This window comes from Hyperoodon ampullatus (genome assembly GCF_949752795.1).
Source record: "Hyperoodon ampullatus genome assembly, chromosome: 8".
NCBI lineage: Eukaryota > Metazoa > Chordata > Mammalia > Artiodactyla > Ziphiidae > Hyperoodon > Hyperoodon ampullatus.
The window spans coordinates 75,236,974-75,262,771 of record NC_136921.1 but is presented as its reverse complement, the minus strand read 5'-3'; the positions used below and the strand labels follow the sequence as shown (position 1 = coordinate 75,262,771).

The following is a 25,798-nucleotide window of genomic DNA, read 5'->3' as shown; positions in this document are numbered from 1 at the left end:
ATTGCATTATTTATATTTTCTGTGATCTCATTTGACTGATTTAAAGGCAGATACTAATCAGACATTATTAAAAGCAAAACAGAAGGAGAAAGGTAAACTTAGTTACCTATAAAAACTATTTACTGGCTATTTTCATTCTTTAAAACATAGGGACTAAGTAACACATATAACATCTTTTCTATTTTTACTATAAATGCCTTTTTATACTAGTGAAAAAAAGCTTAACCTGTAGAGAAGTTTTACAACTTTAAATTGCCATGCTCAAATTTATTCTTGTTCTAGATCATATTCCATTATAACCAAAGATTGGAATAATCTAGAATATAACAGATAAATCCTAGTTAATAACTGTTCATTTGATAACTCCTTGGAATCCTTCTAAAGAGAATTTTTAGCAAAACAACTGTAGATTTGTTTATGACTAAATTGAGAAAATCACTTTGACATGTTTAATGAACAATTTTGTTAGATTCTAAGTTTGCAAGGTAGTAATGATTTTTCCCCCATTGTCCAAACCTAGGTACAAGTTAGATGGAATAAATGATCACAGATACATCAAGTTGACTTTGCTGAAATATATAAAGTGGCAAACTAGCCTCCTTTTACAATTTAGAGTTCTTAAAAGTTCTCACATAATAGTTTAAGCTAAGGTGACTATACATTTTTACACAATAGACTGATAGCTAATACAACATCCTGATAAACATTCAGAAGAAAACTTCAATTTTGGAAAGCTGAGGTTGTGTTGACTCTCCATTCGTCTCACAAGTTGTTTACCAGAATGGAAGCCATTAGTGGGAAAGCTTGTTAGAACTAAACTCTAAGGGCAGGCAGGGACCAAGACTCTGTGCTTACCCCCAAAATCCTCACTGTCGTCGTTCTGAAATTTGAAAACACAGAAATAAAAGGGAAAAATCAATGTAAGTATTTATTCCATCAGCCTTTTCTAGTGTTTTATAAACTTCTAGCTAATATGCTGTATGTTCACAGAAGGGTGGAAAGCTACCACAGAAATCTCCAAAAACCTGTTCTTTGTAATTGCTGCTTTGTAAAATTTCTGTCATCCTAATGTATTACTGAATTTTATTTCCTTTGTGTCACAGCTGGGATTCACAATACGTGATTCTAGAATTCTTTTTTTTCATACTACACATGCCACTCACATTCTTACTCATGAGGACAAAAAGATGGGAACATGTTCTAGAAGGTGTTTTTCTGTTGTATTCTATAGAGGAAGTATGCTAACATAATTCTAACAAAAGACTGGTTAAAATTGATAGAGCCCACCATTGGACCAGATATCTTTTGTTTAGATAAAATAATACTTACTTTCCAAAGAAGCCTGGCTGGTTTTCACATAAAAATTACTGAAAATCACTGAAGTCACTGATAGAAAACACAGTAAATGTTGGTTATTTGCTAAATGTGTTAAAGAAGGTGATTTTCTTTTTTACGTTTCACTAGGATAGTTTGTTAAATGGCTGAAAACTAAGATGCCAGTTTACGAAAGTGAAGTGCATCTGTTTTTATATACAAACAAACCAAAGCTAAGCTGCTACTCCTTCCCACAAACACAAGCAAACAAGAAACTAAGTAAACCAAATCCAAACTCACCCATAGGAAGGGACACCACACGGCCCCTCTGCACTCTTGGGGGCCACCATCCGTGCATGACTAGGCAGGAGCAGCCCTCACCTGCCTGCCCACTGCCCGGTCCTCCGCACTGACCAGTAGCATCCCAAGGAGACTGCACTTCCTGGGGTAATTGGACCAAATACCTTTACTAAGAATCTATCAAAATCATAATATAATGTATAATAAATTCTAATAGTCACACTGGCAGCATCACAGGAAGTCATCCAATAAGAATGATCTATTAATAGAGTTTTCCCCTCCTACCCAGTTTTTTGTTTTTTACCTTTAGTTTAAATATATGGCTTTCAAGAGAGACTGAAAATAATTTACTTGCTAGTAATAGCAGTAACTACACAATAACCTGAAGTTGCTTAGGCTTAAGATTCCACATCAGGATTTTATCACAATACAACAGTTTAATGTTCACACTCATTCATACTACTTTGAAACTGAAATATGGTTATAAAGACAAACACTTTTAACTCAAAGATAACAGAAATGTGAAGAACAAACTTTCACACTGGCACAGTGTTCAGCATATGTATCGCCAAAGTGAGAGTTAAATACTGAAGATGCCCTGTTGCCACTAAAACCACACGCCAGGATTTCCGAACAGAGAAGTATAGAATGCTCTTCATGCGTTCTTCTCATTTCAGGCAAAAAGACTAATTTTGACCCTGGAATGTTTTGGGATTTCTAGAAGCCATTACCCTTGTTCTGAAATTATTAAATAAAATTAAATATGTATTTGTAGTATTACTGAAAAACAGGCTTTCCACTTCTTTAGGATAACAAAGTCACTCAGGATTTAAGCAAGGCAGATGGCTGACATCAGGATCTTCTCTACTTAGCCACTGTTTCATTTAATGCAAAACAAATTCTATTAATTGTCTTTATTCCATATGGAAAAGTACAGTAGTTGTGCAGAAACAAAACTACATAACAAAAGAGTAAGACTTCCACAAATATTAAAGAAAATAATAAATAAGCCATAGTAGTTATAGCAGAACTCATGAAACGCTTCTAAAAAAGACTGACAAAGCTGTACAAAGTATACACACTCAGGAACAAATGAAGAAAGACACCAGAAGAGTCCTATTGATACAAAACCATAATGATGCTCACAGGGACTTCAATACACAACTATTCATTTTTAAAACATTCTGTAAATATAGAACTTCCTTCTCTCCAATTCTAGAAAATAAATTTCACATCCCAACGTAGAAAACAAATACACTCCCACCTCTCTCAAACTAGTATTTTAAAATCCTCCAATAGCACACCATTTTCTTATAAAAATACCTTTAAATCAAGGTTCACTCCTGTACCTTATCTTTACAAATGAATAATACATCAGTTTGGACTTAAGTAGCACCTCAAAGGTGTTCATATAAATGAGATAAAGTGCTGTTACTGGTATACTGTTAACATGCCATATATATTATCGTTCAGTGCAATAACCAGCATGGACGAAGCTTAAAAAGAACATGCAAATATATGACTTTAAGATGAACTACTTGAAATAGTTATATTTACAAGTCTGAATACAACTTGGCTATATGATATATACAATATGTGGCTATAAAGTAATGACTGTATAATAAAACGAAAGCAATAACCAACCACACCTTAAATATCCAAATTAAATATTGTCATTAGAGGACCTTGGAAGGTTTGTTCCAGGAGTGCTATCATTGATAAAAGCAGTTTGGGAACCAACTGAGAGCTAATTTACATGTCACCGAGAATGCTGTATTCTTAGTATTTTAGCCCAAATTCAACTTAACCACCAATCATGATTCCAAATGGTTTATACTGTTTCCAAATATTAAAAAACACCCTGAAGCGGGAATATAGTTCCAAAAAAAGGAACCATAACACAGAAATAAGTGTTTAATCTTTTTAAGGGAACTGCTATAAAGGGAACAATACTTGGATGTTCTTGTATTTTGCTTAAAAAAACAAAAAAGTGAGCCATATAACACATATAGTCACATTCAGCTAGAAATTACTCAGGTTTTTCATTTATATATGCACATACACACTGACCCTTGAACAACAAAGGTTTGAATTGTGCAGGTCCACTTACACACGGATTTTTTTTTTCCCCCAGTCAATACATACTACATGATCCACGGTTGAATACGAGGATGTGGAACCCTCCCTAGGGCCGACTAAAAGTTACACTGTACATTTTTGACTGCACAGGGGATCGGCGCCCCTAAGTCCCATGTTGTTCAAGGGTCAACAGTATGTGTACGTGCATATATATATAAATTAAGATTTGACTCATTGGAACTGTAGCTTGAAAATTCCATCTTTTCCAGAACACACCACCTGGATATTATGTCATGAGTTAAACTTATCACTAGACATTTACATTATCTAAGAAATAATATGATCTTACCACATAACAAAGGCTAGAAGAAAAGTGATAAAAACCAAACAATTTCAAAAAAGAGAAGCATGAGTTAATGTCTTCTTGGCTGTCTTAAATTTTTAACTTAATAGGCATAACTAGTTGTAGTTTTCAATTCTGGTTAGCATTCTTATTTCTGGTGACTTCTATCTATTTATCAAAGAAATTTAATCCCACATTTTCAATATATCAATGGCATCTGATCCACTCCCAAGGGAAAAATAAATATGTGACTAAAGAGTAATTTTTCTCACAAACAACCATTTAATGACTACCAGGAGCCAGCACACCGTTTTCCAAATACCACACATGGGTCTCCCTTACGGCTCACACGTTTGATTCTATGAATGATCGCTTTGGTTTTGCTGAAGGGAGGTGACTCCTGTGGGCTTCACTGCTGATGTGAGACTGCTGTTTAGAAAGACCTTCTGGATATGCATGAGAAACAGTCTTAGTTATCCGGCTGTCTTGGCAGTGGACTGGAATTTGGCACTTCTTTTCTTCTAGCTCCTTCCCCTGGGCCCCGTTGTGGACCCCTCCACCCAGAGTAGACACAGAACGGGTTTTGGCTTGGCTACTGTATCCTCCTGCTTGTTTGAGAGAGGGCTTCTCAGAGCTTGAGGCCTGCAGGCCAGCCGTGGAAGGCGTGTTCGTCGGCAGCCCCTCTGGCACCGCGCAGTGCCAGGCGCAGCTGGGAGGGTGGCTCTGCTGCTGGAACCTCGCCGTCTTGTCCATGATGCCCATGAACGGAGTACTGCGCGGCCTGTGCTCAGCTGGGCCACTCGGAGCCTGGCTACCAACCCTGTCTTTCATTCGAGCATCTGGTCCTTGGACCTTGAAGCCCTCTGAAAAACTGCTGCTTGAAGCCAGACTACTAGTTGAACTTGACATCTTGATGCTGCTTGACGGAGAACCGGAAGAGCCTGAGCTGGTGAGGGAAGCTGGGTGTCGCACGTCGCTGCAGCTCACAGGCCCGCCTGGGTTTAGAGGGGCTACGTCCACAGCCACGGTGGCACGAGACAGAAGCCTCTCTGCAGTTTTTATCTTACTCGGTAAAGGATACGCAGCGTCACCCTCACTGGGCTGCAGCTGGACGCTGGGGCTGGGCCCCAGCCGATCTCCCGAGTGGCTAGAAGCTGCCCCCACAGGGAAGGTGCCTGTTCCCTCCAGATGCTGGTTTCTGCTTCCGGCGGCGGGGGTGGCAGAGAGTCTTCCAGGCATGGGACTCGGGGGAGGATTCTGTGAAGAGACCTGCGTTTTCGAGCTAGCATTTCTCACGCCAGCTTGTCCAGAACCCAGGTGCTGGCTGGTTTTCACGATCTGCGCCTGCTTGGTGGGCTGCACCCTCAGCCCCGGCTGAGCGATCGGCTCCCTCGGGGGCTTGCTCATCCCCGGCCGATTCTGTGGCGAGAGCGGCCTCAGTTTGGACTGGAGCCCTTCTTGAAGGTTTCGGATGTATGGGGAGGGGGCAGAGGAGGGCGGCTGGGGCCTGGGAGCGAGGGGGACGGATTCTTCCCGTGGAGGAGTCTCCTCCTCTTCAGCCTCCTCGAGGTGAAAGCAGTCGTTCAGGCCGGGGGTCGGGGCGTCCTCCTCATGGTCCGAGTCGGCGGGGGGCGCTGGCGGCGGGCACTGCTGCTTCTGCTGCTGGCTCCTCTGGAGCTGCCTGCATTCCTCCTCTACGCGCGCCAGGAGCCTCCTGATCTCCTGGTTGGTGGGACAGAGCTTCACGGCTTCCCGCAAGTCAGCCAGAGCGGCCGTGAACTGCCTTTATATTAAAAGAGACGGTATAATTACAGGCCACGTAAGCACAAGCTCTGAACGTACTGTTCATAAAGCAGCTCTGCTAAAAGAAAAGAGAAGGTAGCTGAGTGAGTTCTGCACACTCACGGCGTGGACGGACCCCACGGAACTAGCTTACAGTTCCTCGGCTAAGTGGGATCGCTGAACTCTAACCCAGACCTGAGCAGCTCCGGGGCCCTGCTGTCTCTATGAAGACCACTGGGTTGGGGTGAGCGCAGGCAGAAAGCAGTGGGGGTCAGAATCCTCAACGTCACCTTCCCCATCCCTCTCACCACGTCCACCTACAACTCAATACCTATGGACTCCACCCAGCCTCCCCGCCGCCGCCTCCCCGCCGCCACCTCCCCGCCGCCACCTCCCCGTGTCTCTAGTTGGCGGTCTCACTGGTAACATGGACTAAGCTAGGAACTTTATGTTGCAGATGTCAACTGTGGGGATAGTTACTGAGCTGTCTGGAGAAAATAAAAAGTTTAGCCATTGCTAATGATAGCCACTGCTGCACCTTCTGGAAGCTACCTGTTCGGTATTAAAAGGGAGGAGAGGCACTGAGTGATGCTTATGCATCAGAAGCCCCCAAAGTCAAAGCAGCAGCTTTGATGTCAGAGAAAGATAAGCAGGCTTCTCTAGTCACAGTCACATATCTAACCCCAGACAGTACCTGCTGCTTCTCTTTGCTCTCGCTCTGGCATAAAAGGCTTCATAGGACTTTGGTTTCAACTCGAGAGCCTTGGAAGCAAATTCTTCTGCCATGCCGAAGTCCTGGTATCAATATTTAAATACACAAGTCAGAAGCAGCACTGAAACGTGACTACAGGCAACCTTTTAATAAGAGTTTTGCTCTAGAGGTTAGTAGAGAATTGGGACACAATTGGAGCGAGATGAAGGGGAAGGTAAGTTGGTTTTTTTGTTGTGAAGTTAGGAGACAATTACAGCTTATTAATGTTCTTACAAGAAGAATCTCACAGAGAAGCAAAAATTGGTGACTCAGGAGAGTCAGTGACTCGAGAGAGAGAATGGTGGTGGAAGCAGGGCAGCAGAGGCGAGGGCTGATGGGAGCCCGCCCCCGGGGTCGGGGGAGCCTCAGAGGGGCCCAGACACTGCAGCACCTGCAGCAGGAAGGTGGGCAGAGTACGTGGGCGCAGAAGCAGGCAGGTCACAGATTTGGTGGAGGGAGGATGAAGTTTAAAAAAAAAAAAGAAGAAGAAGAAAAACGAAGTGGTACTGAAACAAATCTAGTTACAAGTTAACTGTGAGTTAACTACAATTAATTACAAACCAGTTCCTGGCTTACCCTCTGAGCAAACATAATAACACTAAGCTGATTATAACACATTTGTGGTGAACTTTACAGTGATGCCCTTTCCTTCTGAATCTGGGGACAGCCACTCGTGACAGTGCTGGCAGCGTGCAGTTGGGCAGCGGTGGAGGAGCAGTTTGCATGTGCTTGTCATCACTGAGGCAGAGAAACTACGTCCACGTGCACTCTCTCAACACCTTGGGAGGTGGGCGGTGCTGTGATCTAATGATGGTCACCCCCAGACAAGCAGCTCCCCATGCGCCAGGTTCACAGAAAAGTGCAAACAAACCAGACAGGAGGTCTCATGATTTGGTCTGTACAAGAGCAGGCCTTCACCACTGTGAGAACAGCTAAAGGACTGGAATAAGGGGCCCGGCTTACATTTGTTTTTCTTCGGCAGCGAGACAAATTGAGATAGAGGGAAATCCTTAGCTCGTTGAATGGTCTCATGTCCTCTCCAAATCCTTCTCGAGGAAACTTCCTTAAGGCATACTGGTACCTCTGGGCTGCCTCTTTCATCTTCCCTTTCTAGGATTCAAAAATCAGAGAAATTTATCGTTTCCAGAGGCTCCAAGATGAATAAAGATCCTGATGAGGACAGGCCACGGCCAGAACCAGTCCACTGACTGGCCTGGACATGCAGCTTCACTGTCCGCCTAGGCGTCTGCAACCAGAGCTGGGTTTACAGGAAGGGATCTGTAAATTGCCAAACCCATAACCATCAATCTTAATTAAAACATCAGATTATCTTCTCTGTTATATATTTTTGACAACCATTTCATGAATGATCTCTCATCTAAAGATACTTTAATGCAGAGTATAACAGAAATCAAATGGAAAAACCACGCCGTGCCTAAAGCAAGTAGAGTCTTGTGGATAAACCTAGAGCTGCTGTAGAATGATAATTTTTCTTTTAAGAGGAACTAAGGCACGGGATTTAAAACTCAGCACAGCACTGCACGTCATTTTCAAGGCTAAAGAAATCCATTTGCTCTGTTGGTTCCGTTGCACAGCAGGTATGAAGTCTCGAAAATGGCTAATAATTGCCTACCAAAATTCATATTAAAACCACTTCAAAGCCACAACAATACATACACACTCTGAACTCAATTTCAAACTGATTCCAGGCCAGGAACCCTGCTGGGTCATGCTATATGCCTATTTATTTGTTGTTATTAAAAAAGAAAAGGAAAAACTAAAACATAGAAAGTACAGCAGCTTCATGCCAAAAAGGACTAAAATGGTCATGATGTAGTTTTTTGTTTTCATCATCCTTTAATTCTGTCTAATCACAGACCTGGAAAGAAAAATCATCTATGCAAATGGCCTGAGCATCTCTCTAAACTCGGGGTTGGCAAACTACGGTTTCTGCACCAAACCCGGCCTGCCACCTGTTTCTACAAACACAGGTTGACTGGGACACGGCCTGGCTCATTTGTCTGTGTGTCATCTTGGCTGCGTCTGTGCCACAAGAGCAAAGCTAGAGGGCTGTGACAGGGACCACAGAGCAAAGCCTGACATGGTTACTACCTGGCTCTTTCCAGATGAAGTGTACTGCCCTCTGATCTAAACTGCAGGTGTTAGTTTGAACATTTTTACTTTAAAGTCAAATTTACTAATCTTTAAATTGTCTTTCCATTTCTAAGGGAAAATGAGAAAAAGAAATTAATTCCACCTCCTGAGTATTATCTATTACTTGACTATTTTAAGTAAAAATCTCTCCAGAAACAGTTTCAAATTCCAGAAGCTTACAGACATTAAAATTAAGATAATAAAGGCTTGGGAGATTTCATGATTCTTTTCTTCTGAAAATGTCTCCTGAGTGTTCCTTTCCCATGTCTCATGATCCCAAGCACCAAGGAATTTCCTGTAGGATGTGCCTGTTAAACACGAAGCACCTCTGCCTTCGTATCAAGGCTTCAGGCTGTAAGTCACAGTTACAGCCCCAAGGATTCGTTCAGAAGTAATGGTTCTCAAAGAGGAGTGCTTTCCACCACATTGAAGATTCTGCTGTGAGGATATCAAAGCCTGGGCACAAGGCTAGGTTAGCACTTCCCAGAACTTCTATTAGCTAAGCTATATGCATTCTGTGCAGTAGCACAGCTACATCCATTATACCGCAAACTAAGAGGCTGCTCACAGGTTGTTACAGGATCACAAGAAAAGGGCGACACCACTTACTTTGTACATCAAGTTTCCTTCCTCCATCAATTTCTGTAAAAGTATAATCAGAATATCAGGTTTGGAAGTAGCCATCGCCCAAGCAGCATTTCCTGCAAAATAAACATGTGTTCAGAGGCATTCCAGTGGGCTTGGAGCAAAGGAGCTCAATGCTTCTGTGGCCCCGTCACAGCTAAGCCCACAAATAGCAGAGAACCCAGCTGCAGAGGACACTGCGGCGTGTCCTGCAGGTGTACTGTCCCGCGTGACAATACAGCAAAGGGAAGGGAGGATTTAGCGGGGAGCTGCACCCCGCACACCCTGTCACTTGGGGGGACAACAGTACTGGGACATACAAGCATCAGCGCAGCCACAAGCCACCCCTCCTTTCTATGGGCATTTGCTTCCCAATCATCTCTTCAGTTCCCTGCAGCACTGTCAGGACCACGTGCAGGTGGAGGCGAGGCTTCTCAGCGTCTCTCACGCTCGCTGCAGCGTCACCACCAAATCCACTCTGAGACGCCAGCTCTGGCCCTGCTGCCCTCCTCCCACCATCCCCGCCCTCAGCCTCCCTGCTCCCGCCTGCGTCTCCTTCTCTCCCGGCTGACGGCACAGCCACAACCTCTGTCTGAGCCTCTTCCGAACACGCACAGGGAGCAACGCTAAAGGGCACGGCCTCAGGAGTCGGACTCAGGTTCAAGGTGACCTGCCGCTCACTATGACCTCTGGGGAGCTATTCACCATCTTCAGGCCTGGGGTTCCTCCTCTGTAACATGATGCTTTCATCATTCCCTACTTACAGGGTAGGTGAGGATGAGATAAGTTAAAACATGCAACTGCTCAGAATAGCTCCTGATGCCAAGAGCTGCTTCATAATGCCATTTCACCACCTCCATTGCAGTCCCCTCCCCAGAACTGCTGGCGGCCGAAGGTCTGGCGTGAGACCAGAAAAGACGGTGCCGCATGGGGCACTCTTCCCCGCTCTCTGAACCCTGGGCCGTGTTCCAACCTCCTCAGAGCTCCGGCCCCTGACATTATCCTCAAGTCACCCCGTCTCGTCTCCAGTAAGCCCCGAGAACTTCCCCTCCCAGAACCTGTGCTAGGGTTGCCGCTGCCCTCCCAGAGGACTAGCCGCCCCTCTTGAACAGCAGTCCTCGCACTCGGCGGCTCATTACAACCACCCTCCAGCTCCTGCCCACCTGCCCTCGGGCCCTCCCCACAGAGGCCCCCGGAACGGCTCCCGCTGTGGCTCCCAGCATCCCCAGCACCCCCAGGGCTGGGCTGTCCTTCAACACTGGTCTCTGCTTTCTGCCCACGTGGGCTGTAATAATATGAGTCTTTCACACACTCTGAATGACTGTGATTAACTGAGCCTTAGAGAGGGACAAAAAAAATCTCCACACGCCTGACATCTTTACCTCTTAACCCGGGAGCAGGTGGGTACGGCCCCTCGTGTACTCTAAAATCTGAAGCTACCCTCCCTCTCGCTGGTGAACTGCAGAGTTTACTGACCTAACTTGGCTCCTTTTCTCAGCAGTGTAATCACTACAGATGTGTTTCGACAACCAATGGCTCTGTCCAAGGGCCGCATGCCGCTGTGGTCCACGTGCTCGATCACGGCCCCCTTGTCGACCAGGTACACCACCTGCAAAAGGGAGACACAGACCCTGAGGGCGCGGGTAGCAGGAGCCCTCACCTTGCCCGACGCTGCAGCTGGTGTAGGAGCTGGAGGTCTTAGCTTCACTCTGGTCTCAGATGCTTCTGGCCTAATGGGATCCTAGAAGGGAAATGAAGTTGACATAGAACAGAACAGAGGAGCTGCAATCCACAGCTCAAACCCACTCTGCTCAAGTGATATTGATGTTGGTAATGAGACAGGCAGGTGGGTGTTCCCAGGGCAGGACGTGTGTCTGTGCACCCACAGACCACAGACAGTACATGCACGCTATCACCTGTCTGTCTCACCCCACTTCCCAGGCCACAGAGACGAGACACAGTCACCTTTTCATCTCCAATTACTTAGGAGGCAGGCTTCTGCCATAGCTCCAATGTGCTGGCAGGTTATGGCAATGGCACTTCAGAAACACTCAGATCCACACAGCCTGGGTACAGAAGCTGGAAAGATCAGGATCAACTGGACCCAATTATAACTCACTTTAAGGCTTAGGAAAGAGACCTGAATATGGGCACTGTAAAGATGGCAACTTTGAGACCATGGTACAAAGACTGCCTTGATGTGATAAAACAGCTGTCACTTGGACTAAACAGAGAACAATGGGGAAAACCATGCTGGCCACTAAAATTGCTCTATTCACTGGAAAAGTCTGTAGCCTGCTTAGATTTTCATGTGGATCTAGTAGATCCTATCAGTCCACCAGCTGTTCAAAATGACACTAGAGGGATTAATATCCAGAATATATAAAGAACTCCTACAACTCAACAACAAAACCGTCAAAAACCCAATTTAAAAATAGGCAAAGGCTGTGATAAGCCGTAATGGAAAAGAATATGAAAAAGAATATATATATATACATATATATATATATGTGTGTGTGTGTGTAACTGAGTCAATTTGCTGTATAGCAGAAATTAACACATTGTAAATCAACTATATTTCAATAAAATTTTAAAAATAGGCAAAGGGGGCTTCCCTGGTGGCGCAGTTGTTGAGACTCCACCTGCCGATGCAGGGGACACGGGTTCGTGCCACGGAGCAGCTGGGCCCGTGAGCCAAGGCCACTGAGCCTGTGCATCTGGAGCCTGTGCTCTGCAACGGGAGAGGCCACAACAGTGAGAGGCCCGCGTACCGCAAAAAAAAGAAAAGAAAAGAATAGGCAAAGGATCTGAATAGATATTTTTCCAAAGGTGATATACAAATAGCCAATAAGCATGTCAGAAGATGCTCATCATCACTAGGGAACTGCAAATCAAAACAACAAGCTATTAACTGTTAGGATGGCTGCTATCAAAAAAAAGAACGAACAGAAAATAAGTGCTGGAGAGGGTGTGGAGAAACAGGTAGCCATGTGCACTGTTGGTGAGAATGTAAAATGATGCACCCACTACGGACACAGCATAGAGCTTCCTCAAAAAATTAAAAATAGAATTACCCCTCGATTGAGCAATCTTACATCTGGGTATCTATCCAAAAGAATGGATAGATCTCGAAAAATCTGCAGGCTCTCTAAGAGATATGTGCACACCCATGTTCGCAACAGCACTATTCATAATAGCCAAGAGGTGGAAGCAACCCAAGCGCCCAATGATGGAAGAATGGATTAACAAAATGTGGTAAATACATAAATGGAATATTATTCAGCCTTTAAAAAAAAGGACATCCTGACGTATGCTATAACATGAATGAACCTAGAAGACATTAAGCCAAGTGAAATAAGTCAGTCACAAAATGACAACATTGTATGATTACACTTGTGTTCAGGGAGGGACCCAGAGCTGTCATTCAGAGACGCAAAGCAGAAAGGTGTTTGCCGGAACAGGGGGTAACGAGGCTTGCTGTTTAACGGGTGCAGTTTCAGTTTTACAGGACAAAAAAAGCCTGGACTTTGGCTGCACAATGATGTGAAATGTATGTAACGCTACTGAACTCTTCACCTAGGAATGGTTACAATGGTAAATTTTATGTTATGTGTTTTTACCAAAATTCTTTTTACATGACACTTAGAATGCTAAGATCCTTCACTCTTCCCTAATGTTGATAAACTACAGGATCTGGTAGTGTAACATAAGCTGAAAAAGAAAAGTGTGGAGATGTGAGGTTTAGTTAAATAGCTGTTTCTGAAAATCGACATTTAAGTACAGTTTATAATGTCCAGGAAATTGAAACTCTTTAACTGTAACATCACTGCCTCATAAAACCATCAGGCACAGACGTGCAGGGTGAGGATGGCTTCTGCTCCAAGGTCCACGGCCCCCAGCAATACAGTACCTGTCTGTCTAGCTAATCCTCACCTTAGACACACGTAACGATTCATAAATGATAATTCTCAAGGAGAAATGAACATTCCTCCAGCACCTGCTTGGTGCCTGGGATATGGACACTGACAAAGTGGCTTTTGCCCTGAAAGACATCTTGTGGTTTTTAGTTTATTAAGGTTTTATCCCTCCCTTCCTCAGTTAGACTTGGGCCTTTGGCAAAGAGATAAAGACAGTGCCCAAAAGCATTTTCTATTATTTCTAGACAAAGCCACATCAATTTAAAAACAAACCGATTATTTGATTAGTAATTTCTCACATATATAAAACTGATTTTTAAATGATCTATACAGGCATTCTATTTACATGGAGATTGTAAGAAAATGAAACGACATATGCACGTGTGTACACATATTCATCTATGTGCATGCAGGTTGTAATCATGGAATTTTAAGCCTTTAGAGTCTATTAAAATCTTTACCCCAGTTCTGGAATAGACTGCGTGCCACAGAATTAGAGGAAAACGAAAGCCACCCCACAGCACACACATATGCCCCGGCCACACGAGGCCAGCGTCATGCACACTTGGGGATGGCTCAGCTCCCGAGCTGCCATGTGGCCCAGTCTGCCTGGCACAGGTGGGGAGTGTGGCCGCCGCGGTACCTACGGTCTCCGCGTCGCCATAGAAGGCGGCCAGGTCCAGGGGGCTGCGGCCGTTCTTGTCCGTCTGGTCGATCTTGGCTCCTTCCTCCACCAGGAACTGGACCACAGCCCTGTGCCCTTTCAGACAAGCCCAGCTTAATGCCGACAGACCCTCTTTGTCCAGAGAAGAAAGGCCGGCACCTGAAAGACAAGCCCATTCACAGAACGTGACCGTGGAAAGACAAGGCCAGAGGCAGACCCTTTTACACTCGCAGGGGCCTAGGCCTGAACAGCATCTGAAGCCAAGGGTGAAATGATCATCCCTGCTGCAGCTGAGTAAAAGGGTACGTGGGATGTATCCCTATTCCCTCTACTTGTGTGCAAGTTAAAAAATTTCCATGACAAGAACACTTAACAAAAAGATTTTTTTCAAAAACAAAACAAAGACAACAACAAAAAAACCCCAAAAAAACTAAATCAGAAAGTACTAAACGAGTCTGCCAAAGCTCTTGTCCTTGTCCAACCAAGAGAGTCCCACGCGGGGGGGGAACAGTGCGCTACCTTTAGAAAGGAGAAATTCCACGGTGCTCAAGTGCCCTTCACAAGCAGCCACCATGAGGGGCGTCCGGCCCTGTTTGTCACTTAGGTTCACGTCACAGCCACGGTCCAACAGCAACCTAACAATCTGAAAGAAACACTCAGGATTATACGCTTCCTGCTGCCCCTTGAATCATGTGCTCTCTACTCGGGATGGTTTTTCCACCTTTCAGAGTAGTGAAAGGACTCTCCTCTTTTTAAAAACCCCTGTAAGTCATGTGATCCATGGGGCCTGTAAAATCTCTCTATTGTATTCCTTTGAACAGACTCTTCTTCCAAATATATCTTCTCTTTAACAAGCCTAATTCATTACTATGTCTATAAAACATGCACACACAAGGCAGAAATTTGGAGGAGGGAGGATTCCAAGCACAGTCAAGTGATGACAGGACAGCCACTACGGGGCACGTGGGGTAGCTGAGCAGAACTAAAGGGAAGGCACAACAGCCACGGCCCCATGGCGGTGCTGACACCACGTTCCTGCAGCAGAAGGACACGGCACGGGCAATGGATGCGAAAACACTCACCCACCCCCTCCCCTCAGCAGTCTGCTTCCTGAGGCTTAGGACTGGGGGACCTTCATAGCAGGTGATTTTTAGCAAAGCTTCCTGGAGGAGAGTTTCAGCCTCCAAGTTATGCCTTTAAACAGTACATGGTGAGAAGGGGAAAAAAACCCAGAGAGGCGTCTCCTACAATGACCATCCTGGAGGGAACTGCTCTGTCCAGGGGGCTGTGGTCCAGCCTCTCTCCCTCTGTCACCACGCTTGTTTTCTTGACACCACAGCAGAAGGTGGCATATTCCCACTGCTCTCTTGTTCCTGACACACTGACAAATGTCTTCAGACTTCCCCATGACTTCGGGAACACGAAGAACAGGAGAGAGGACTTGTGAGAGTGGCAGGGAGTGGCCGGTACAAACCAAGCTCTTAGAAACGGGAAGGAGAAAAGCCAGAATCTCGGTGGGGTGCCCTCACAGGTCCTACCAGCAGAGCTAGCAGGAATCGGAAGGGTTGCGACTCCACACTGTAAACTTGGGTCTAGAAAATTCCTCCTATAATGGACATGATGGTGAAATCCATCTGTCTGTTTGCAGCTGTGTGTAACCTGGTGCCAGCCATGGGGTAGATACATGGTCACTGTTTACAAAATGAAGGAATACATGACTGAACCGCTGCTATCAAGGACCCCTTGCTCCCTTAATTAGACTAAAAGCAACGGTGCGTCACTCCTTGTAAAAGAAACCAGCCTGAATCACAGTGCAGGACCAGAGGGAAAAGGCTTCCCCTCCCAAGGAGCACAACAAGGCCACTCTTCTACCAAGCCTGCTGGACAAGTAGGTTGCATAACCACAGCAGCCGCTGTGTTACAGCAAGTCTTCTGCTGTCGGGACGGGGTGCACCCACTCCATTTCCCCTCCCCAGTTACGGGGAAGCAGCTGTGGGTCTCTGACCTGGTTACTGGCCTTGCTCCTCCCAGTTACCAGCCAATGTGGCTGACTGTGCTAGCCTGTCAAATGTCTGCCTTGATACAGCAATGCTCACAGCACAAGCAGAAGCCAAGAACGTGAAAAAGACAGGGCCCAGCAGGGGAGACGGGCAGTAGCGAACTCTATCCCATTCACTGTTTCTGAAGCACTCGGGGTCCCCCGGGTACCTGCCAATGCCCCTGGCGTGCCGCACAGAACAACGGAGGGACCCCTCTCCTGTTAGTTCGAGACGCAGCAGCTCCACGCTCCAGCAGCAGCTCGCAGACCTCCAGCTTGCCTCGTCCTGCAGCGGCCGTCAGGGCTAGAGGGAAGTCACAGGGGAGGAGGAGTCTGTTAGCATGATGGCCACATGGTGGTGGCTAAAGGTGGCCACAGACTCTCTCACACTCCTCCCACTGAGAGGAGGGGGACCATGTATCCTGCCCCCCTTGAACCTGGGTAGGCTCTGTGACACCTTTTTCTTTCTCTCTTTAAAAAAAATTTTTTTTTGGCTGCATCAGGTCTTAGTTGCGGCACGCAGGCTCTTCGTTGTGGCACGCCGGCTTCTCTCTAGTTGTGGCACGTGGGTTTTCTCTCTCTAGCTGTGGCATGCGGGCTCCAGAGCACGTGGACTCTGTAGCTGTGGCCCGCGGGCTCCGGAGTGTGTGGGCTCTGTAGTTTGCAGCACACAGGCTCTCTAGTTGAGGCGTGTGGGCACAGTAGTTGTGGCGCATGGGCTTAGTTGCTCTGCAGCATGTGGGTTCTTACCTCCCCGACCAGGGATTGAACCTGCGTCCCCTGCGTTGGAAGGTGGATTATTTACCACTGGACCACCAGGGAAGTCCCTCTGTGACACCTTTGACCAACAGAACAGAGCAGAAATGATGCTGTGCCAGTGCGTGGGCCCAGGCCCTGAGGTGGGCAACTTCTACTTCCTTGAGCACTCCTTGGAACCAGCTGGCACGCTGTGAGGAAGCCCAAACAGCCCTGAGGTGAGACCCACTGGGAGAAGCTGTGCGTGGCCAACGTCCTAGCAGACAGCCAGCAACGCTGTCAACTACGTGTGTGTGTGCCATCCTGGAAAGGGATCCCCAGACACCGTCAAGCCACACCAGCTAGAGCTGTGAGAGCAGAGATGAGCCATCCCTACAAGCCTGGCCCAAATGCAGATTCAGGAGCCACTCAGCGCTTGTTTTATTGTTCTCTTTTTTCACAGTAAGAGACAACGAGAATATAGGGCCCCACAAACACAGAGATCAGTATTACTGTCCAGACCAGCTTCTTACCCTAAAAGTCATACATTTCAATCAACAAGAGCTGACGCTTACTGAGGCAGTGAGAGCCTATCACATCGTTCCTGCCTTCAGGGAGCTTAGAATTTCTGTAACAAGTCCAGATCCTGGGTTAAGAATGTCAACGAAGGAACAAAAGGACAATTAGACTGTGGAGGGCCTTGAGCGCCCAGGCGAACAGCCCAGTGTGACTCTGAGGCAGGGCGCTGCAGCCGGCAGCAGAGGTGCTGCCGGGAGGTCAGCCGAGGACAAGACAAGAACGGTGTGAAGGGAAGAACGCAGAGGCCGAGAGTCCTCAGGACCCCCGCACAGCAGTGACTGCGCCTCCCCACCCCCAAGGCGTGATTCCTGATGGGGGCTGGGGAGGCAGGAAGAGGGGTTTAGTAGAAGAGGGGCTCTGCCATGGCACGAACCACTGTCTAGAGGGAAGGACAGTGGCAGGTTGCGGGGACAGCCCCAGGCCAAGACAAAGCTCTTCAACAGAGAAGAGGACAGGAAGGGGTGAGGGTGGGAGACGGGGACACCGCAGTTGGGAGTGTCTACAACGCAGAGGGGGAAGGAGAGGGTGGAGCCTGACGCTGCGGCTCGGCTCCAGTCCTAGGGCGACTCCATCTCTACATACAGCCTCACACCTCAAACTTCTGGCTTCCTGAATAAAGTAAGCGGCCCTCCAAATCAGTCAGACCTCTCCGTATGAAAACCAGGAAGACACAGGAATAGATCCTTCACAAAAGGTGAAGTCCAAAGGCCAATGAACTTATGAAAAGCGCCCAACCTCACTAGCAGTCCAGGTAATTGAGAAATGGGACCCACTGCTGGTTGAGGACGTACACATCCTTCCACGCAGCAGCCCAGGTATAGGTGGGTGCCCGGACGTGCCCCTGGAGCACACGGGGAGGCGTGCTTGTGACAGCCTGAGCTGCAGCAGCCCAGCTGGCTGTGGACAGCCGACCACAGGTCATGGTGCAAACACTGCAGGGCCACCAAATAAACACCACACGGCTAAATGCAGCGCAACGGGTCCGCCTCCCAAATTTATCAGAGATTCCAAGAAGCAAAACACAGAACACACAGGGCGATAGCTCAGAACTGAGAGCACTGCTGGGCGGTCTCAGGACAGGCCCACAGTGGCCCCCTTTCCGAGAGGGCAGGGCCGGCGTCGCTGGGAACCCTGGGTCTCCCGGCGTCGCTGAGACGGGGAGCCGGGGGCTCAGCAATGCAGCTTCCCTGTGTCCTCTGAAGACCCCCTCTCAGGACAGACACCACGCCTACTCCAGCTCTGTCGGCCCGGCCACGGTTTACCTCCCAGGACCGCACACACCAAAAGGATGTAAACATGACACCTGGACCTCAGCTCCCTCTCAGGGACAAAGAAGTCGCCATCCGCTTTACTGATTTTCTCAAGACAGGGCAACCAGTAAAAACCACAGAAGGAGTGGAAGCTATCGCGGGTCTCGACCACGGGTGCCATTCCTATCCGTGTTACACAGACAGGCTCGTTGTCACCCATCGCACATCTAAACTTGTAAATAAGTTACAAATAAATACCGTAAACAAACTAGTACTGATATCGGTTTATATACTGATGCATTGGGCTGGAGGTCGGAGTTCCCATACCCCCAGTGTCTGAACATCAGTGGCCAGGTGATCCTGTCTGTCCTGTGAGCTGCTACACTAGCGGGTCCTGGTCCTGCTGCCGGGCATGCCCATCACGGTCTGTTCCTGCCATGGCGTGAATGTGGATGATTCTGACGTAACGTGGGCCTTGGGGCGCTTTTCTATACACTGTCTGGATGGGTCTAACACCACGTCCCTGCAAGCGGGGGGCTTTGTGGGATGGAAGATCTGGACGCTGAGCCACTCCCTGGACCTGCGGCTCCCTGGCATCCTTCCTGCAATTAGGGAGTCCCTCCTCTGCCGGAGCGGCCTGTGGCATGGAGCGGGCACTGGCGCTGCAGGCGGGGACGTGGCCAGGCGCAGGCAGGACACCGTGGATGTAATAAGCTCAAGCCTCTTCCATCTGACAAGGCCCGAAGCAGCTGATCACCGTGACATTCCAGTCTCTTTTATTTGGTAAACAGGTTTCATCCGCGTTATAAATGGGGCCTTTAAGTCAGGATTTCTGTTGCAGCTGCCACTGAATTTTTTTTGCAACAGCACATCAAAAATGACAGCCTGGCACTAAAAATAGGGCCCTGCGTTTGAAGGAGGTGCCAGAGGAGCCAGAAGTTACAACAGCTGACAGTCGGAGGGGAGCGCCACCCGGGCCTGGAGACAGGGCTGGATTCCCTTCTCCCTTCCCGCCTGACTGGCTGCACTTTTGGTGATTAGCTTTCTTTTGAGATGGTAAAGCACCTATCAGCACAGGCTGGGAGTCTCACACAGCTGGCCAAAAATGGATCACACCTTCCTAAGGAGGCTCTCGCTTTCACCCAATGCCCCAAACAACAAGACGTGTGTTTTCCTTTTCTACTCAGAGGGAATCCTTTCGGTGCCATCACTCAGGACCCCTGAGGCTAAGGGTGTATGTCCAGTTCTAGCAGCCACGAGGATTTAAGGATACCATATTCGGAAACAAGCCAGGCTGAAGAACAGTCAACCAGATGCTTAAACAAAGAAAACCAGGGCAGAACTCTGCTCAGGAATTCCAGCTATTCTGCTGAGAAGGCTGTCCTCCGAGCAGACCACCAGCCCCTAACAAGGGTCAGCGCACTCTGCCTGGCCGGAGAAGGGGGAGGGGCCGGACAGGAGACAGCGCCTGGCAGTAGGGCAAAGCCTTGGCTTCTGGCCAACGGAATGCGGAGAGGAAGGAGAGAAAAGACCTGGTATGAAACGGGGGCTCTCAAAATCAACCTGAGCTCACGGCGCGTCTTAGGACTCAAACTAAACTTAATTTCTTCTACTGCAAAATCCTCAACAAGATGGCATTTTTGTAGTTAAATTCCCACGAAGGCATGTGTCATTTTCTGATTAATTTTACCTCGGCAATACTGTCCTCTGTCTTCAGAGCATAAGTACGTTTGTCGTGGCAGATGTTCATTTTAAGAAAACCCAATTGACCCTCAACAATAAGAAATCCTCACTGAAAACATCAGTGAGAGATGGTTCCTGGTAAAATGGATCATTTGCAGGAATCTTTTAAGAACTAAAGTTCTCTGGGCAAAGATGTGATTTACAAAAGCTCAACGGCAACTTGCCTGGAACACAGTCATTCCATAAGCAGGGCTGTTTGTGAAATTTTATGGCAGGTCTGTCCCTCAGACACACAGGGGTGTGTTCCTGGGCCAGGCCAGCAGGCCTGGGGTCTTCAACAATGGATTGTCACCCCCTCTGCCCACATGCTTCTCTCCCAACTTACAGAAAAGGGTGACAGGTCAGAGCACACGCAGGCGGTCCCCGCTTCTGGACAGTGTGACCTTTTCATACACCACACGGTGACGAGCCAGCCCAAGCCCCTAGGCCCCACCTGAGCACGCGAGCCAGAACATGCACGCCCGCAGAAGTGCGCTTCCTGCCGGCTGAGACGGCGGCCCGGGTCGTGGGCAGCGTGGCTCAGCTTTGCTTCCATATGTTTGTTCACTGCTGTGATTTATTTCCTGACACACTGGCTTTACCCATCTTTTATAAAAATGGGTGGAAAATGAATAGTGATAAGCAGCGGGGGTCTCATAAATGTCATCTAGTTGCGACCAAGATGGAAACCATTAGGTGCGACAAAGGCAGTGAAGACAGAACCCGGGCCGGAGGAGAACAAAGGTAAAAGTGCACGTGGAATGCTGGGGAATTCTCAGCCATTTTATCTAAATGCTGAAGTGTAGTTTGGGATTCTATAATTTTTTAAACCTCTTTGGGAATGGCAGCCCCTCGCCCTGCACTTAACAAATGACCTCTCGAGGAGTTGTCACCCCAGAGGCTAGTCGGCCTGTGTTTTGCTTTGCTGCCCTTTGGGTCTGGACAGGGCTGCCACTCAGAGAGGCTGGTCCCAAAGGCCTCTGAATGAAAGCAGCGCCCTGTCCTCGCCCCGGGAAGTCAGGCAATACCCCCTCCCCCTCCCCCTTCTACGGACAGGGCTGAGATTTATAAAAGTCCAGTACCATAGCCTTGCTTTGTTAGGTATTTCCTTCCTGGCTGAAGGAGGGGAGGGCTTCCGTTAGAAGAACAAACTCCCCAACAGCTATAAATTCTTCATCTCTGCAAAGATCTGAATCCTCAACAATGCAAAGGATAAAATAAAACACAACAAAGATTGCCCTCACTGAAAAATGCCATTGCACCGGCAGACGAACCCCCCGGAGCCTCCAGCACCCCCAGCCTTGACAGACGCCCGCGCTGGGAGGGTGACCTTACGAACGGGAAGCCGGCTCTGCCCAGAAGCCCTCGGCAGCTCACCAGTGGCCGTTTGGAACACCTTCCTTATTGTTCTCACCCTGCCTCGTCATTCTGCACTTGGCATTAAGTCTCCCAGGAGGGCCTGCAGCTGCAGGCCGGGCTGGGGTCAAGGAGAGGGAATCTCTGTTGACAAGGCAACAGGCAGCAACCAAACCACACATAAAGATGCCCCCACCAAATCAGCCCATTTCCCAATGAACTACTTACAAAGCAAGGCAGAAACCAAATCTGAGGAACCAAGACACCCCTGGCATGTGACCAGTTCTAGAGTAAAAACATGCTGTCAGTCTCTGTACACAGGTTAAATAGGAACCTCAAATTACCAAGGAATTTTTTTTATAGAAATAAAATGTGTAATTGCCACTAAATGGGACTTCCCATGTGACCAAAATTCTTTTCCATCCTTCAAATCCATAAAGGAACTGCAAAGTAACTAAGATTCTGTCACTTAAGCATTCATTTCAATGCTCTATCAAGACCAAAGGTATAGGGCTTCCCTGGTGGTGCAGTGGTTGAGAGTCCACCTGCCGATGCAGGGGACATGGGTTCATGCCCCGGTCCGGGAAGAACCCACATGCCGCGGAGCGGCTGGGCCCGTGAGCCATGGCCGCTGAGCCTGCGCATCCGGAGCCTGTGCTCCGCAACGGGAGAAGCCACAACAGTGAGAGGCCCACGCACCGCAAAAAAAAAAAAGACCAAAGGTATAGCATAAATATATTACAATAATTAATATTAACAATCAGCTCATCACAACCTTCGCAGCACATCGTATCTGTTGAACACTTACAGCTGCCGAGCTCTGGGCAAAAGACTATGGGTGAATTCTTACTTAAGCTTGACAAGAATCCTTCGAATCAGAAGATTATTTTTTTTTTAACTTCACTGTTTTAATATCATGAAATACAAGTACAAAACATTGTACAAGTATACTCTTTACTACATGGAGATGGAATAATACATTTGTGTTTTTACCAGAATCTGTATCACCCAGTACTAGCCACTGTATCAATGGCTTTCCTTAGGGATCTTCTAACACCCTTACGAAGTTTTATCATGAATAAAAAAGCTCACAACTCCTGTAAACCATCACAGATTTATATTTATCTTAATATTCCTGTTCAGCTGCTTTGGGGAACTGTTAAGAAGTACAAAGTCGCCTCAAGCAAGGGTTTTCAGTGCGTAATTTTGTTATTTCATGTTGGCCAAGATGTCCTGTATGTTAGCATTGCAAAGGCTCTAGGCTCTGTGCACTTATATCGGGTTAGAAAGTGTTGTCTCAATAGCCCTCTTACTGTTTAGGAATGCAAATTATCACTTCCTGAAAAATACAGAATATTATAATAGTTATTGGCTAAGCAGTAATTCATGAAACTCCATTTACACAGGACAAATAACAGCAACAGAGGACCATAAAGCCCCACGTGTGCTAAAGAAAAACAATTTTTCAAATATTCAAACTGTTTTTCCTACCTCTAAACTGGTTTTAACCACATCACAAGTGAGAGTAACACCAGCCAATAAAGAAAAAGTAAAGTGTGCTAAACTGTCCAAAAAAATCAGCTTATAGCTATAGCATATCTCACAGTTTTCAGCCATTTCATCTAAGACTTTTCTTATAACAAACAAACAAACAAAATGATGAAAGCAGCATTTACTTTGTTGGAAATGCAAAAAATAAAAATAAAAATACTGCAAATTTCATAAAATATTTGAAACTAATTTTGTTTTTATAAATAAATAAAGTGGTGTTTATCTTTTTTTAAAGTTTTTTTTATTAGTTTCTGCTTTATAACAAAGTGAATCGGTCATACATATACATATGTTCCCCCATCCCTTCCCTCTTGTGTCTCCCTCCCTCCCACCCTCCCTATCCCACGCCTCCAGGCGGTCACCAAGCACCGAGCTGATCTCCCTGTGCTATGCGGCTGCTTCCCACTATCTACCTACCTTACGTTTGGTAGTGTATATATGTCCATGCCGCTCTCTCGCTTTGTCACAGCTTACCCTTCCCCCTCCCCATATCCTCAAGTCCATTCTCAAGTAGGTCTGTGTCTTTATTCCTGTTTTACCCCTAGGTTCTTCATGACATTTTTTTTTCTTAAATTCCATATATATGTGTTAGCATACGGTATTTGTCTTTCTCTTTCTTACTTCACTCTGTATGACAGACTCTAGGTCTATCCACCTCATTACAAATAGCTCAGTTTCGTTTCTTTTTATGGCTGAGTAATATTCCATTGTATATATGTGCCACATCTTCTTTACCCATTCATCCGATGATGGACACTTAGGTTGTTTCCATCTCCGGGCTATTGTGAATAGTGCTGCAATGAACATTTTGGTACATGTCTCTTTTTGAATTATGGTTTTCTCAGGGTATGCCTAGTAGTGGGATTGCTGGGTCATATGGTAGTTCTATTTTTAGTTTTTTAAGGAACCTCCATACTGTTCTCCATAGTGGCTGTACCTTTTTTTTAAGTTTTAATCATCATTCTTGCTGTTAAAAATTATTTAAAGTTATGTCAACTTTTAAGGATAAACTTTGGGGTATTTAAAATAACATGTTTGGAAAATTGAACCACATTTTTAATTGGCAGCATTATGCTTTGTTCTTGGTAGGATCATCTTTGTTTCTTCTTTTTACATCCCAATTATAAACCCTGGCCATATTGACTTCTGTGGTAGTAAATTGATCTCGAAGAAAGTCCAGGTCTTCCTCAAGAGAATCAAGATTCTTTGTGGCAGTCGATAAATTCTTTTCCAACAACACCTGAGCTTCATCAATATCATATTCAAGCATTACATTCGCCCCCAACCACAGACACACTTTATCGGTAGGAGGAACTGAAGCTTTGCAATACAGGTTATCTGCCAGTAAGAACCTGGTCTCCAGTGAATTGGTGGACTCTTTTTTCTTCTGCATGTACTTTAGAATTTCTAAAGTCTGCTTAATTTCAGGAATCTGACCTTTTAGCCTCCTTTTCTTTTGAGCAAGGTTGAGCTCCATAAACTTATACTTCTGGTACTGTTCATCCAGCTTCTTCAGTACTGTATCTGCAGTCTCATTCCCAGGCTGTTTCATGAAGGAATCTACATCTTCCACGAAAACGGCCTCAGGAATCCCCAGGTGGAGCCGCCGCCCACTCCCTCCGGCCACTTCTCCCAAACCACAACCCTCCTTACCGGCCGCCATCTTGGGGAAGCCCAAATTAGAAGATTATGATGTCCATTTTATTGAGATGAAGGAACTGAGTCACAAGAGTTACATCGTTTGCCCTGAATCATAAAGCTGATTCAGTGTCAGTTAGAAATTAAACCCAAGCAGCTGAAAGAACCTGGAGGCTTGCTCTCAGTCAAAATAGGAAGATCCTGATTATCTGAGAGTTTTGGTCCTGGTTCTGCCACCCATTCACTGTGAAACCTTGATGAAATAATTAAATTTCTTTGGACCTCAACTATCTGCACCTATACCATAAGGTTATTAGTCTCTTTCAATGATATGCTTTGTGATTCTAAGGATCCTAGGTCTTGAGAACTTTTAAAGAAGGGTAAGAAAACAGTGCAATGTGAGATTACTGGACAAGATGGCAGAAGAGAAGGACCTTGAGCTTACCTCTTCTCACAAGCAAAAGAGGAAGAGCCTGACATATTTTAATAATATACTCTGACATTGTAAACTGCTTCCTACATGACACTTCATGGCCCTTCAAATTCATAAATTAATTTAATATACAACTAACTTGTGGGATTTCCCTGGCAGTCCAGTGGTTAAGACTTTGCCTTCCAATGAGGGGGGTGCAGGTTCAATCCCTGGTTGGGGAACTAAGATCCCAGATCACATGCCTTGGGGCCAAAAAATCAAAACATAAAACAGAAGCAATATTGTAACAAATTCAATAAAGACTTTAAAATGGCCCACATCAGAAATCTTAAAAAAAAAAAAATACACACACACACACACACACAACTAACTTTTACAAGGCAAGTACACTCATCCTGGTTCTGCAGATGAGGAAAATATGGTCCAGAGAAGTTGAACAAGTCACCTACGGCCACACAGCTAGTGGGAGGGAGGATAGGATTTGAAGTCAGGGAGTCTGGCTGGAATCTGAGTTCTTAATTCTCACACTTCTGCCCCTAAAAAGTCTCCTTTTAAAAAATATCCAACT

General features: G+C 46.3%; 2 protein-coding genes across 2 annotated transcripts in view; both read right to left on the bottom strand.

Annotated features, from left to right (window-relative positions):
* Positions 1-4,298: 4,298 nt before the first annotated feature.
* Positions 4,299-25,798, bottom strand: part of TANC1 (tetratricopeptide repeat, ankyrin repeat and coiled-coil containing 1) — a 182,206-nt gene continuing 160,706 nt past the window's right edge. The window contains exons 19-26 of the mRNA XM_079709947.1: positions 16,137-16,270; positions 14,448-14,571; positions 13,912-14,087; positions 10,824-10,956; positions 9,333-9,424; positions 7,533-7,679; positions 6,513-6,613; positions 4,299-5,819 (exon numbers count right to left, since the gene is read on the bottom strand). Of these exons, the coding sequence (XP_079566073.1) occupies positions 4,382-5,819; positions 6,513-6,613; positions 7,533-7,679; positions 9,333-9,424; positions 10,824-10,956; positions 13,912-14,087; positions 14,448-14,571; positions 16,137-16,270 (2,345 nt within the window). The 3' untranslated portion in view covers positions 4,299-4,381. The remainder of the gene's footprint in view (positions 5,820-6,512; positions 6,614-7,532; positions 7,680-9,332; positions 9,425-10,823; positions 10,957-13,911; positions 14,088-14,447; positions 14,572-16,136; positions 16,271-25,798) is intronic.
* Positions 24,229-24,822, bottom strand: LOC307057559 (prefoldin subunit 3-like; the record flags this gene model as incomplete). Its single annotated transcript, XM_079710722.1, has 1 exon — positions 24,229-24,822. The coding sequence occupies one exon, from the start codon at positions 24,820-24,822 to the stop codon at positions 24,229-24,231; it is 594 nt and encodes a 197-aa protein (XP_079566848.1).